The 15,515-nt window shown below is 43.7% G+C and overlaps 1 protein-coding gene across 5 annotated transcripts in view; it reads right to left on the bottom strand.

Moving 5' to 3' along the window:
* Nucleotides 1–15,515, bottom strand: part of LOC102684544 (CMP-N-acetylneuraminate-beta-1,4-galactoside alpha-2,3-sialyltransferase) — a 90,498-nt gene that overhangs the window by 55,531 nt on the left and 19,452 nt on the right. For 4 of the 5 annotated variants that reach the window (XM_069193961.1, XM_069193962.1, XM_069193960.1 and 1 more), the window contains 2 exons: nucleotides 14,088–14,236; nucleotides 1,444–1,488 (listed from right to left, as the gene is read on the bottom strand). In XM_069193961.1, coding sequence (XP_069050062.1) covers nucleotides 1,444–1,488; nucleotides 14,088–14,205 — 163 coding nt within the window. In that variant the 5' untranslated portion in view covers nucleotides 14,206–14,236. The remainder of the gene's footprint in view (nucleotides 1–1,443; nucleotides 1,489–14,087; nucleotides 14,237–15,515) is intronic. The other variant, XM_069193964.1, reaches the window with a different exon arrangement.

The raw sequence follows: 15,515 nt of genomic DNA, 5'->3' as shown, positions 1-15,515 counted from the left end.
TCCAGAAGTGTAGATCTCATGAGCCTCTGGACAGACAGTAGGATATTCTGCTTCTCCTCCTCTGCAGCTTTTGTCAGCAGGTGAGGGCTGGCCAGTCATGCTTCTGTCTTCTGTTGATGGCTGTGCTTGAGCTGGTCCTTGGATTTGGATCAGAAGAAAGGACTGGCCACACTCAGACCTTGACATTATGTTACCAAAGTCGTGCGCTGTAATCATAGCACTGTGTGGTCTTGCGATGTCTGGCTACAACCTCCAGACCATAGAAGATCAGCTTACAGGAACAGATTGACAATTACAAAGGTCACTGTCAGTGTATCAAGCAGCGGTAAGCTTGCCATCTGCATCAAAGGCACTCATGTTTAAAGAAGGTTTTTCACTAGATCATCACACTTCTCCAGCCCCACTGATTGGCCTGAACACAGCAATGATCAACGGGAGGTCTCCATTTATCTTCTAATGACAGGTCTGTCAAGAGCAAAATGGCATTCATTGGTGAACATGGCACTACTCTCTGCCACTGTCGCAGATGTCCTCCAGCACAGAAGATTCGGTAGATCTCACAGCTGAAGCATGTCATTCCTGTGAACAGGCCTCACTTTCCGGCAGCCAGCAGCTGGACATGGCTGATCCACAAGTTATTTCTTCACAAGAACTTCTCGCATTGTAGTCACTGCAAATGATAATCCAGGTGGATCAGAAAGACATTACAGATGCCCGGGACTGGTGAGGTGACCTTCTGCCTTCCAGGATGGGGCCCATCTTTCACAAAGCAAGTTTCTGTGAATTTAACTGTTGAAGGAGAACATCTTCCTCTCCACAGTACTTTTCTCTCACACAGACCACCTTCAATCTTGTGAACAGCAAACAAGAGATATTCACTGGAGAAGGTGGGCATGGCGGTATCATTTGCTGCTCTTGCTTTTTAAGTAAAATCATGTCTTTTTGAATGGCAATTTATACAGAATTGTAAGACTACTTTTTGGCCATGTTTACTCCAATACCAAACTGTAAGTGGCTAGAGCTTTCAAGAACTAACGTTTGAGTCATTTATACATGTAACATGACTTGAGCTCGGCGTTTAGTTATCCAAAAGGAACAATTTAGCCAAGAAAGCCCTCGGCTCATCATTTTAAAATGCGTCTAATTTGCTACCGATTTAAACCTTGAGACTTGTGTTTTCATTGTGCATCAGTATGGTTGACCCAATTTGAAGGTACTGTACTAAGACAATCATACAGTCTACGTGAAAGTTCTCACCACGCAGTTGGGCGAGCAAAGGCTACAGTGGTTAAGAAAACTGTCCTCTACAATCGGAAAGCAATAAGGCGCTTCATAAAGACTGCTTTAGCGATGAAACAATGAAACCTCTTTCTTGAGCTGTAAGACAACCTCCCAACATGGCTGCCAGGTCTGACTGTTTCCAGGATTGTTTTGGACCTGTACCTGAGCCTACAATTCGTCCCACGGAGTGTGGATCCCCCGGGAACTCTGTAAACACAAGAGCATCAGTTTAGCTTGAATCAGTGCCGGGCCACAGGGAGACCCTCTGGCAGCGTTAAACCCCAGCGTCCTGCAGATGAGTCCAAGGCCGATCTGATGATGTAAGAGACGACTCCAGCTTTTAATCAAGCTCTCCGCTTAATTGTTACCATGACTTTTCATCCCCCCCCTTCAACACCTTGGAAAATGGACAAGTGTTCTCTGAAGCACTTTTGCCCCCCCCGAAATAAAAAAAGAAAGAAAACACTTAATTGTACAACACAAAAATCCATTTTGTCATTTTCATTACAACAGTTTGTCCCTCATACACCCCACATTTAGTCCCAACAGGCACTACAGGAGTCAAGTCATTCCTGAGAAGAACGATGAACTACTATGTTTCTAGTTCTGAAAACCCAGAGGAGTCCTGCAGAAACCTGAATGCAGGCATAGTCGAGTCTCAACCCCACCTGTGTCTGGTCTGTCCATTTCCTTTGAAGGATCACATGTGCCCTTTCATTCCCTAGAGACTTACCCATCTCCATCGGCCCTCGCCTGCATTTTTTTACAGAACTTGATGGGTCTTGCGTAACACTCTGTCAAAATCAAAATAAACTAAAGACAGCTGTGAAGTAGTTGCCATTTCCAAACTGATTTTATTATTCTGACATTACACAAACTGTGTATTTGTCATATAAAACCAGACAGCCTGATTAAAAGAATATTTGAAAGCAATTAAAGTTGCCTGCAAAATTGATGGTTTCCTTTTTTCTTAAAGTTCACCACATCTTTCCTCAAAACTTATTTTTTTATTCAAGGTTTAAACTCACAGGAGTCAGAAATCATTCATTTCATAAACAGCGTTTCCTTCATGTGTGACAGAAACTCCAGATAAGAATGACCTGGAATAAAATCAAAACACAGACGGATCTTTTCTAACTACTCCTTTTCCAAAAGCAGGACTCCCTTGAAGCTGTGCAAGATTTCCTTTGTATCGGACAAAGCCTGGTATTATCAGCAAATGCAAAGAAACCAAAAGCCCAGATTTTAAAAACTGCAGGATATGTGTTCTTCAACAAACACTTTTGCCTCAGGAATGGCCATAATGGCAGCCTGTTTAAAATCTCCCACATGCACATAAAAACACTTTCTCTCTGCCACCTGTAGGGAGGCATGATGTTACAGAGCAGCTGAAATGAGTTTATTACGGATGCCCCCAGACAGTCAAGCACAGAGGTGGTCTCTTCACTTAGCCCTGAAGCACATACTGCAAATATACCTTGGCAGCAACGACCAAGCTTATTGGTTACCATCTAAAGAACAGAACCAGGAAGAAAGGATGTATTCAGATGCTAGGATGCCCAGGTGCCGAAATGTCAAAAAGCTCTCCGAGTTCTCCTCTGGTCAGCTCTACTGATCCGAGTTACAACAGATAGGTGACTTTTAAAGATACGGAAAAGCCTAATTAAACACCACACATTGAACTACAGGTTCTTTCACCATGCGACCTATGTAAAGACAAACAACACCTTGCTGAACAGTACATTTTTTCTAAAGATTGGGATTGCAATAAAAATACTGGCAAGAAAATAAAGTAGAACACCTGAAGAAATTCTGATTGGTAGTGAAACCTACTAACGCATAAAGGCCCTTTCTGCTGAATGGCAAGACATTATACCTAAGCAGGAGGGCTAGATGATGAGGAAAAAGAAAAATCCATCACCAGTATTATAATGGAATAATGATGTTTCATTCTCTATCTGCAGTTCCGGCACTCAGCCAAGCGCAGAGTGTGCTACACTAGCCAGGCTCATCTCTAAGCAACAAGAGCGCAGTTTCCTACTCATCGGGGGTGGGATCAAGCCCATTTCCTTCTCTAAACCAATTCCAGTGCTGTGAATGTAAAAAAGGAACAGGAAAAGGTGTGAAAAAAGAGCAACTGGAAATAAAAACCTGGAATTGACCCTAACTCTGCCTCCGAATCAGAACACCATCGGAGCCATCATTTTCAACCCTGCAGACACTACTAGACGTGCTGCCCTGGTGGTACAAAATAAGCAGATTGCAGTTCTCAAACTTGTGCTTCTCTTCAGTGTGGACTGATGGCTTTAGATTTTAAAGTACAGTGAGTACTACTTAGAAGAAAGTTCTTTGTTTTGCAGTTTTTGGCCTTGGTTTTGAGATACAAGAAGATCCAAGAGATATTTACACTAAATGATCTTTTTCCAAAAGGTTGCATTTTCACAAAAAGATGGTATCTGCATCCCACTGTCAACTCAGACACTTTTATACGAACACTTAATGACTGAAACATAAAAAGGATTAAGAGAGACTGGTGTTTATTCCTTTCAAACGTCTTTCTTTGCGCACCATTAGTTTGATGTACAGTCATGTTTAAACAGCCAGGATCACCTTACAGAAGAGGTCTCCACGTAGGCATTCAGCAACAAGACTGGAGATAATGGTGATGGTTTGGAGGGGGGTTTGGGGGGGGGGGGTGAGGAGACAGTTAAACGTTTTCCCTAGTTCTAACACACAGCCTCTCTGAATTTCACTCCCTCAAAAAGTGCAAGACCTCCTTTCTTCCAGAGGAAGATTAAGATTGCAAGAATTGTGCCAGGTCCTAACAATTAAGAGGGTAATGTCCTGGGAATACACTGGCCTACTTGTGAAAGAAAGGCTGAGTTTCACCCTGCACTGGCTCATTCAGTCCCAATTGACATAGGGAAGCCTCTGACAGAGTAATCCTAACGATCCTTTTGCCGTCTGCATTGCATGTCACTGCTGCACCTCCGTGCTGTTGTACTGGGGCTGACGTAGAGCACTTCACCTTACAGACAGATCCAAGGAGGGAAATGAGACAGTTCAACCTACAGTATTTGACCTCCACCAATATGCCACCGCATGCCTGTGCAAGTTAGGGCACTTGGGGCAAAACACATGGAGGGGTAGAAATCCAAACTTTGAGAACCCACACTCATCGTCACGTCTTTGAAAAAATCAGGGCTGACCTCCAGACCTTCTGCAGCCTGGATTCCAGGAGGAAGACACGGTTCCTACAACATTTCCTGGACTTCACCCAGAGCTGTTTGGATAGAACCTGGACCTAAGGAGGTTCAAGGTGGGGCTTCAGCCTCAGACCTATTGCACAGATACACAAACCACCCTCTTTGGCTTTGCAATGTCATGGAGCTTTAACGAAAGTTTCTTTGTAGCGATCGTGCTTCTGCCTTAAAAAAAGGGGGCAAGGACTGTGCACTGCGAGGAAAGCAGACATGAATCTTGGCCCTTTTGTATCTTGATCGCGACAGTTTTAACATGAGACACATAATCAGTTTGGCAAAAAGCTAAACAAGTGGTAATTCACAATTCCTTTAGGGCCTTTTCTTCTTGGTGCAATAGTCTTCCCACAGCCTGTCCATCACGTGTGTGTTCACTGAGGAACCCTTTATCACATAGAGGACCCCGTGTCCAATAGTCTGGTGTTTTTTTATGAAACAAAGATAAATCATCCACGCAATGAAAAAAGTTCTTAATATCCCTTAAAGGAACTTGTTCTCCCTTGTGTTACAGTATAAACTACTTTAACTGGGAACAGAAAGTTCTAGTAAAGGCTTAGATTACTCAATGAATGCAGAAAACTGGTATCAGGGCAGAGTTATGGAAAACAATCAAGTCAACTCATACGATATATCATAGACACGATGAAGTAACTGCTGGCCAATCAATATTCTCAATATTTAATGTACGGCGCTGCATTCTTGAAGACAGCACACCTAGTCTGTTAGTGGATTTCAAAAAAGATGTTGCAAAATTAATCCGCAAAATCCCATGACGCGAGACTAAAAACCTGATTGCTTTTACTTTCTGAAAAGCACAAAAGCTGAGCTCAGTTACTGCTGGAGGATAAAAAAAAATGACTAAACGTATCTGCTAATTTCTTCCACAAAGCCTCGGCATTAAGAGACACCAGATTCTGCCGGCTCTGAAATCCTTATTCCAAACACACACGCCGACCCACCCCCTCCTATTCAAAATTGAGGGAATCGAGGCTTATCTCCTTGATTGCTTTTAACATGTGGTACCAAAGGAAAATTACTTTATAATGGAAAAACGCATAACTTCGATAACCTCCACAGATCCACCACAACGCTGGCGGAATTTGACAGTAGCTTAGAAAAGAAAACATCTCCACATTTCCTCACCTTAACCTGATTAAATTGTGCATGTCTCTGCAAATTCAGTTTTGACATACACGCGAAAGCAATGTAGTCTTTTTCAGAGTGCAGGTCAGGGTTCAGTGGCTGCTCCACGAGATATATATATCTGGGGGTCTCTTGTAGACCCCAGCAAGCCATGGAGCGCACTACAAAGCACCTATGGAGGGTGTATTTAAACTAGAGAGAAAGGAATGACCAGGAAGAGGAACAGCTATCTCATCACAGCTAGGTGGCAGGATCCTCAGGGCACGCTGGCCTAGCAACCTGAGGAACTGACAAACATTTAAAAAAAAAAACATTAACAAATTATCATTAACTCGGTTAAAAACGAAAGCAGGAAAATGACTATTAAATATTTACATTCAGCTCGGTATTACAATTGAAGCATCAGGGATGGTGTAATATGGTCTGCATTGTCTCTGTCACTATGCATGAATTATAATCAAAACATACATAAACATACTCATGTCAAGAGGATGTCCGTCTTTCTCACAACCTGATTTTAAAGGAGGAAAAATCCTCGTCTGCCTTCAGAGCCACTCAGAAGTACACCAGAGGCATCCAACTCCAGTTCATTCTTCATCCATGCCTTCTTCAAAAAACTTTAGGCTCTCCTTCATTATTTCTAAGCAACAGGGTCAGAAAAAGCCCAAGAGTGGCGCATGTGCTGTGAAATGTGAAGAATGTTTTTCCTCCTACAGCCAGCAGGAGTCTGGCTGGAAGATTATCGGTCTCTTCTTGTAGAAAGAACTTAAAACTGAGGGACACTTGTTCTGAAACTTGGGTGGACTGCAGCAAATCAAAGATGCCCGCATGCCTGCGAACGTCAGCGAAGTCCAAGTTAATGGCAAATAGCTCTCCAAAGCAGGCATTAGGCAGCCCAAAGGCAAGCAGCCAGCTCTGACGAGGTGCTAAGAACCAGTCGATTACAATTACGTTTTAATGCGTGATTCTGTATTTCTCTCAAGCAGATGCTCGTGTTCTCCCAGTTCATACTACTCAGCCATGTTGTTGAAGCTAATGGCATGGACCTGGCTTCTTTCAAGACACAGCTGCCCGAGACCTTTGGATCAATTAGCTGCTAACGACTAAATGGGTTAAATAGGCCACATGGCCTTCTCTCGGCTGTAACTTTCCTCATGTTCCTGGCTTTTGGCTTGTACACACCAACTGGAGTCCCTCACGTGTTATAACTTGTGTAACTTTCCACAAAAGAAACATGTATACAGCATAGACATTGACGGCCCAGTTGTAAATGACATTCCAAGTGGTTACAATCCTTCGCTGAAGCTCAGCTTCAGACAAGAGCGATACTGAAGCAGACAGCTTGGGCAGACTTAGAAAATTCTAATTGACCGCTCTACTTTTTGTTTTTCAGCTTTTGGGGAAAAAAAAGGGGGAAGCAACCTGAAAAGACACCGAGACAAATTTCCCGGCTAATTGAAGGTCCTGGATTAGTGCGATAGTGATGGATCTGGGATATAAAACATTCCAGAGAGAAGACTCTGGTCCTTGGTTAGGACGAATTCGGTAGGCAGCAGGAGCAGAGAGTTTCATAACATCACAGTATTCACTGCATTGGAAAAAGCAGCACATGGCTTCTCTTAGGTTCCTGCATACAGTGTAATGTAAATACTTAATTCTCTCCTAATCAGTGAATCATCAAAATTAACTTGGCTAACAGAAATTGTTCCTCCGTCCCTGAAAGGAACGTTTGCACATCAGAATTGCACCCGACTTTCTCAATTCAAAAACCATCCACATGGTGATCTGCCACCAAATAGTGCCATTTATGCCTGAGATACAAGGCAGAGAATAATACCGTCCTTTTAATTGGGAAAATAACATCACTCGATCACAGGCTGCGAAACGGAAAGAGAAGGATGAGGCAAGATCAGCTGCACCCAAACCCAAAGAGTCTATCCATACCTCAGCTGGGGCCTGATTTGATTAACTCCAAAAGTAAACACAACCTAACCTGTGCTAATGAACCGAGACAGGGGGTCAGTGAGGGTGCTAATAAGATTCAACAACTTCTGATTCAGGGTCGAACACACAGGCATTAATCAATCACAGCAGCCCCTAGAACCCTGTGTGGCGGCTCTCATTACCCAACACCCCACCCGTCCCGTCTGTGCACAGAGACGAAGGTGAAATCGTGGCTCTTTGAACTTGCATCACAGATCTGAGGGCTTCTCACGATCACGAAGCAGAAGAGTGGCTCCAGAGAAGGCAGCCTGCAGATCAGACGGGCTCAAGTGCTGCCGTGTCCCCCACCTCCTGACGACTCACCCAGCCATCGCATGGGGGTTGAACAGCACTTAGCTCTTCAAACAGGGGGTGTCTCAAAGGGCCAAGAGGGAATCTAAACATTTACACTGACAAGTGATTCAGATGCGGGCTATGTCGTACAGACTCACCGATTCCATTACAGAAAAAAACACTGTTACCAGCATCCACCAAATGGGAGAGGTGTTAAATAAGGCTTACTGTTAAACTGTCAAATTTAACCGTGCTGTGTGGAAACACTACTGTAGTCATATTCTTTAAGATAAGGTATCTTCAAGGTTTTGTAAACTAGGCTCCAGTGAGGTGTTCGGGGTAGCATCTGTTAAAAAGTCATTCAGTTGGCCATTTCATCACCTCTGATGTTTCATCTCAAACCTGGTCACATTCTGAAATCATGGTTTTCAACTAGCAAACATGATCATTCTATAACATGATAGTCATTGCTTACTAAAGGAGATAATTAGCATTTCAACCACGGAAGTTGACTTATTTTACATGCTACAGTATGTAATCAGTACTTCAACATTATTTAACCATAATCTTAAGACTGCATGTGGGCAGCGTTACTGTTAATCCTTTTCTGATATTTGCCACAAGACTTTTCAACAATACATGCTGCACAAAGTACACAAAGCAATAACGTTGCTGAATAATCCATCAGAAAAATCACATCAGCTGAATATTATGCCAGTCTGCATTGAAAACATGAAGAGGTTTTCTATCCATTCAGGACAGTGCATTAACACCTTGCAGTGCAGTATAATCTCACTGGGGTTTATGAACGAATCGCACAGCACACTAAGGTGAATGACGAGGCTTTGGCCTCAGTCTGCATTTCGATAACAACACCCGTGCCCCGGAATATTGGGGGGGGAAAAAAATAACGATCCCAAAAAAGGCCGTGGGGGAAAACTGAACTCAAGGGATAAGATTTCACCCCAGTAAGCAGAAACAAATGCCGGGACGCAGACTGAAGACTGGAGACCTCAGAGAGCTCACTGGCCCTGAGAAGCAGACAGACGCCAGGCTCAGCGTTCACCTCCGCTAGACACTCTCACTGCACTCCGAAAGCCTCAGGCTGCTCTGATCCCGCTAGTAAAACAACTCCCTTCGGCTGAGCAAAGTACTACAGCCGACGTGTGGGGATTTACACTGCCGAGCAATTGTTTTGTTTTCCTTCCCTGTGTTTTTTTTTTTTATAAGCAGCATCTGGCAAAACCCTAGAAGGCACGTTCCCAGGCGCTCCTCCAAGAGCAGCGTGTGTAAGGTGTACCTGGGGAAAACCAATCGAGCGGGTTTCCGTCATTTTCATCCAAATCTGTTGTGCTCTTTCCGCCCCCCAAAACAAAATGTTTTGATACTACGAAATGTTTCCAAAGGGCGTACCGTGTTCCAGAACTGGGGCGGGAAGCACAAGGTGCAGCCGCCATCTCCACCAGAAATCCAGAACCCAATGGCGTCTGCCGCGTGTCCCATCAGGATTCCCATTTGAGATAATTACAGTCCCAGATTCATTTTATAAAGTAACCCGGCGCTGAACCACCCCGGTATGAAGCAAGCTCAGATTTAATCCCGCACAAAAAAAAGGGAGGGAGGGAGGTGGAAACTCGGGTTTTCACTCTGATTTTTGTTCTGCGAGATGCTGGGAACCGGGTCTTCATCCAGCTCCCAGCCCTGAGAAGAGCAGCTCCCCATTTCACAGGAGCCTGGCCCGAAGGCCTCTGTGTGCGAACGGACCACACCTGGACTACGATTTCCCATTTTCTCCTCAGCCCCTCAGACAACAGCATCAAATTCCTGTGCTAGCCGCAATTTTTTTTTTATTTCTAGTCGCTCTGATAAATGTTTAGATTACTAAAGCATGGCCAGAGGACTATGTATATAAACACTGGGCTATATTTATTCAGCAAATGTTCATTTTTGGAATGCCAATTATGCACAGAACATACAGCACATATTTGTAACACAACCTGTTTGATCTCACAGCATGCCGGCCCCTTACAATTGTGTCTCGGGATGATCCCGTTTTCCCAAACCACAGACTGCAGTCATGCAATGGAGAGCTGGAGTGCAGGAGCTCAGTACTAGAGCACTGCCAGCAGGGAGGCCAGCGCCATTTCATTCCTCAGCACAAGCAAAACACCTGTTAGGCTGCAGCCTATTCAGAAACCAGACATAACACCAGTCCCTCCGTTTCTTCTACTTTCCCTGCTTTTCCCCGCCATTTTCAAGTATTAAACAGTTTAAACTTACGAATTTAGCTGTTGAAGACTAGGGCAGCATTTCAAGATAAATTCAAGGGCCCTTTTTTATTTTAAAAGGGCTAGTCTAAATATGAAGATTTAACCATACAAGCAGGGAAAACGTCAAAAATCACCAATGTTTTTGTCTCTTTTTAAGAGACGACGCTGACACATTACTCTTAACTTACAGCGTCGCTGAACTAAGTACATTCCATAGTGTCAGTTCGCCCTTTTGTGGTAGAGAAGTGGCACTGCAGCGCTGTAAAAATGATTTTTGAAATACTGTAGTCTTCTCTCTACTATTACTGCGTAAGAGGAAAAAAAACATTCTTCCACTTACTCTTGAAGGGAGACAGAAGCCAGCGTTTGTCTACCTTGACTCCTTTTTATGTTACCGATATAAAAACTATCACAGTTAAATACTGAGATACGAACTGGGTCTACGGTTCTTATTCACAGTTTGTTAGTGGAGATTGTAGTGAGAGTTGCAACATTAGGTCATTTTTTTCCAGGTCACAAGATTGCTGAACACCATTCATCCTAATAACATATTAAGGTTCCACAGAAAACCACTTAAAGCAACTTAATCACTATGTGCTGTCCAATAACGATGATACGTTGTCCACTGTGCAGACTGGCTGCACGTATCGGTAAGAAAACACCATCTTTGAAACAAGCCCTAGAGAGGCTTGTAAACAGAGGAGCAAGGAGATTGTAAATGTAAATTAAGGAGCAGGAGTGTGGCTTACCGTGAACTTGCAGATAAGACAGACCAGAGCTTTGCGTTGTGTGATCGCAGTAGCAACAAGTCTGCAACTTCTAGGGTGGAATTTCTACACACAATTGCCATCACAGAACATTCGGTTCTGCAAAAAAGCTGTCGAGCAACTTTTCAGATGGACTGTTGTGTTGGCCTGGAAGGGTGTCTCTTTTTCAAGACTGGTCGCTATATTGCTACTTTGCTCATGCATCTCAGTACCCTGTTCTAACTTGGAAGCCCATATACTTTATTTCAGTTGTACAAGCACCATTTTCTGAATAACGCGTCTTTCTTTTCCTTGAATATAACTCTCTAAAGTGTATGAAGCATAAACGAGGCACTACGCAAGGAGTACACCCTGGTAAAACGCTGCGTCTGCGCACCTAATGAGTTATAAACGAAAGGAGGCTATTTGGTCCATTAAGCTCATCTGGTAGTTGTGGCTTTTCAAAAAATAAGTCAGGATATTCGCTTCAACAGCTGGCTGGGTAGCCTGTTCCACACTTCAACTGCCCTTCCAGGAAAGAAGCGCTTCCTGTTATCAGTTATAAATACATTTCCATGTAGTTTCCACTTGTGTCCTAAGACACCTTTCACCATCCATACAGGAGAAGTCCAGTGTTCACTTTGTCAGAGCCCACTTCACCATGGCTGAGCAGGACATGATGTTCAGCCCAGAATGTACCTGGCTACTCTCCTCTGGATTTCCTCAATAAGAGAGATCTCGATTCTGTTCTAGACCTTTTCTATTAGTTTCTCAGAATCAGAATCACGGATCACTGAAGTAAAGGACAGTGAAATTCGACGTCTGGAAAACATTATATTCTGACTGAATGAACTGTGGAAACACAGAGGTGAACACAGTCAGGACACTGGGGTTGACACACACACACTCTTGAAAGCAGTGTTCTTGAATTCATTAAATACAGGCCGAAAACTGAAGTCATCATAAGAATGAGGGGAAAAAAATGAACAACACTTAGTAATACAATTAACCGAGAAATAAATTTCCAATCAAAGCTGCCTTTTTTTGGTTTATAGTGCCTTTGCAGCTACAGTAGGTTTGAGTTTTACTTGAATGGTTGTTGTACTTGTACAGTTCTTTTATTTATAACTCTGCTAACACCTGCATTCTAAAAAAAAAGTGAGAGAAAGAGTTCAAAAACACGAAAGTACTAAAAACAGCCAGAACTCCCACAAGAACGCGTTCTGAGAAGTCATATCAAAAGTGAAATCTCTTCTGCCGCAGGTCTGTCTAACCGTGGTCTCAAAAGGGCCAGTGTCTTTCAGGCCTCCTACTGGCTAAGCTCCTACTGACACAAAGCAGTTTATTACTTTATAATAACTGAACAAATTTAACCACTTCCCAGCTCTCCATTTGTTGTCACTTTAAAAAAAAACACTGAAAAGCTGCCCAGACATCAATCCACTGAGGACTGAACAACAAAGCCCTGCTCTACAAATGTAAAAACCAAGTTTAAGTAAATAACAACTTCAAAACGAAGCAGAATTAAAGCTAAACATTCAAATAAGCAGCTACAAAAAAAAGTGCAGCACTCTTATGCAAATTTGCAACGTTTGCTGAAGTCGTGGAATATTAAAGAGAACCTGAAAACTGCCTTTGAAAATCTTCTAGCGCCCCCACCTGGCAAAAAAAGAATTACCTAAATATGCAGCTTCATGCAGCTTTCAAGTATGACAGTCAATTCATGCTGAACACATACATTAGTGAAACAAATGCGCTATGTAGAGACAAGCACCCTAAAGAGAACAGGCTTGCTCCATCTAAAAGATACAGTGAGTTACAAAGGACACTGCACACTGTATCTTCTGCACTTAAAACAGTGGGTGCACATATAGTTGTCTAGTCCTTCTATCACACTGATTCCACACAGGGAAGCGGTGAAACTTGGCCCACAGGCAATAGAGACACAGTGGACAGCGACAGCACACACCACAAGGCAGGACATCGAATGCATGTACAACCATGTGACTGAGCAAACGTGTTGAATGCGCAACTACCGTCTTACTAGAAATAGAAATAGAACTTCAGTGTTACTGTCCATAGCAACGTGTTCTCCATAGTCCACTCGCATGTGGGACAAGCTCCTACGTTCCACAGGGTGTAATTTGTCAACACAGTTTTAGGCGATTTAACTTTAGAATCACCCTGTGAACAAAGCGCAGAACCATGGGTAACGCCGTATCCCGGGGCAAAGAAGAGAATGTCTTTGTGGGATAGGAAAAAGGTCATCACTTGACTCCTTTACCATTTCCTGAATGAGTTATGCATTACTGTACATACTTGTGACAACCCAAGACCTCCTTCTAAGGCACCCTAATTTTTTTTTTTTAAATAGAACAGCAAAAAAACAAAGCTCTCCTTGATATGCTCTGTAACGGGTTTCAATAGATTTCCAATCTAACATATTCCCTAGTCAGCTAGAGGCAGAACAAAAGAGTCAAGAAATGTGCCCTTGTTTTCTTTTCACCGCTGAAAAACCTGCAGTATAAGTGTTCGTCTGCCAAAAGGAGCAAGCACAAACTAGTTCCCAACGCACAAACAACATTTGCATCATCACATGGTTCGTGCATCACAGACCAAATGAGTGGAAGGCATCTTTCAGGTGGGTAATCTGCTCAGCATCCCCGAGCCCTGAACGGCGCCTGGCTGCACCATTTAAACCACATAGGACTCCTCACTGGGCCGAAAGCCTGCAGCTTCTGTCGAAAATCATCACTGCCCGCCTTCCTGTCTCTCTCAGCTGGTGACAAGAGGGCGCTGTCGCCTTCACGCAGCTCCCCCACTCATCTGAATGAGTCCCGGCGCCTGCTCCGCCTTCCTGTTAATCTGACACCCAGTCAGTCAATTTGGCATCTCCAGCTGCGTGCATGCGTGTGAGCGTGCGTGCGTGGACGTTTTCACGGCTCGGGTCACTGCGATCCCGCGTGCCGCGTGCCAGGGGAGCTAGGAGGTGGGTGGCCGGTGTCTCGGGCTCTGCGACACTCAGAGGGGGCCCGTGAGGCCCCTCTCGAAGTCCCTCGGGGGGTTCTGCCCCGGGGAGGGCGGGGAACAGTGCCTGCTAGCGTACTCACGTGGTTTCTGGCTCCACACGCGCAGGTGCAGCTTCCCTGACGAGTAGTAGAGGAATCCCAAGACCAGCATGGGACACAAGGCCAGCAGCAGGTTCCGAGTAGGCTTCAGGAAGCTCATCTTTCACATGGTATCGACCGTGCTACATCACCTGCAGGAGGAAACAACCGTTCAAGCGACACAGAGGCAGCAGGCCAGGGCGGCGTGACATGTTTTTCTCCACAGCAATCCGACTGGTTCAATCATCTGCCGTAATTTCTCACATCATGGAGAGAACCTCGATACTCTTGACCTCTTGATTTTTCATCAGTTGTAATGCCAATCGAAAGAAAAAAAAATGTTGATGACTTCAAAGCAAAATCCAAAAGATTAAATTTGCAGTTTAAAGTTTCACACGCAGTGGGGGTAAGAATTGTGACTGGAGTCAAATTTAGAGTCAAAACTGAAAATCAGCTCACGTGCTTTTTACAGCTTCCTGCCGCCTGGTGATGGGGGATCTATCTTTTCACCAGCAGGGCACATTTTAATTAGTAGCTGATGTTATCTTCATGTATGTTTCAGTTATCTCAGCCTTGTGAGCTGCAATGAATGCACTATTCTGGCCTCTCCTTATTGCAGTGGGTGGCAAGATGAAAGCCTCCATCAGAAAATTGCATATTACACAGACGATTGCACAGTGTCACAAACACATTTTGCTTGGCCAACTTAGGCTGACAATTGTTGCTTATTGTTGCTGACAATTGCTGCTCACACCTGAAGAAGGCTCCACGGGCAAAATGTTGTGTTCTCTTTCTTCTTTTTTTCAGCATAGAATAAACCTATTACTTGTTCCTTTGCAGCCTACGCACGCTGACACAGCTACCCACCTGAATTGTTGCTTATTATTTTTTAACTCCTTTACTTAACTAAATGCTTCAGTGAATCGCAAATTCTCATTCACAATGATGAGCTGAACACTTTTCAACTGCAGGGACTTTCTTGGCAACCTGAGTGAATTAAGGGGTACAACCAGCAAACCCCCCCCTCCCCCCACCCCCTGATATTAGAACGCACAGACTTCCAGTTCATTCTCCATAACTCTGAACAATGCTCAATGAAAACCTCTCACATTTAAACAGAGAAAATTGTTTGCAGTTAAGGATATTTTTGTTTTTAAACTTTTACAAGCTAATTGTCGTTTCTACGGTACCTGAAGAATTCCAATTAAGCAATCTTGTTGAATTTTGTTTTCTATTGCACTGTTGCTGTACTGTATTATTGTAATATACTGTACGTTATATAAAGGTTAACTCAACCACTTCTCTACATCACTGCCTTAAATAGAGGCTCTGACTGTTTCATTCTAGAAAGCTGGAAATATTTAACCAACCTGTACGAGCTGTAAACTGATATGATGGGCCTTTGTGTGGCATGTCAGCATTGATTACTGA

This window comes from Lepisosteus oculatus, chromosome 9 (genome assembly GCF_040954835.1).
Source record: "Lepisosteus oculatus isolate fLepOcu1 chromosome 9, fLepOcu1.hap2, whole genome shotgun sequence".
NCBI lineage: Eukaryota > Metazoa > Chordata > Actinopteri > Semionotiformes > Lepisosteidae > Lepisosteus > Lepisosteus oculatus.
Note: the sequence above shows the minus strand (reverse complement) of the source record. Positions and strands in the feature narration are given on the sequence as shown.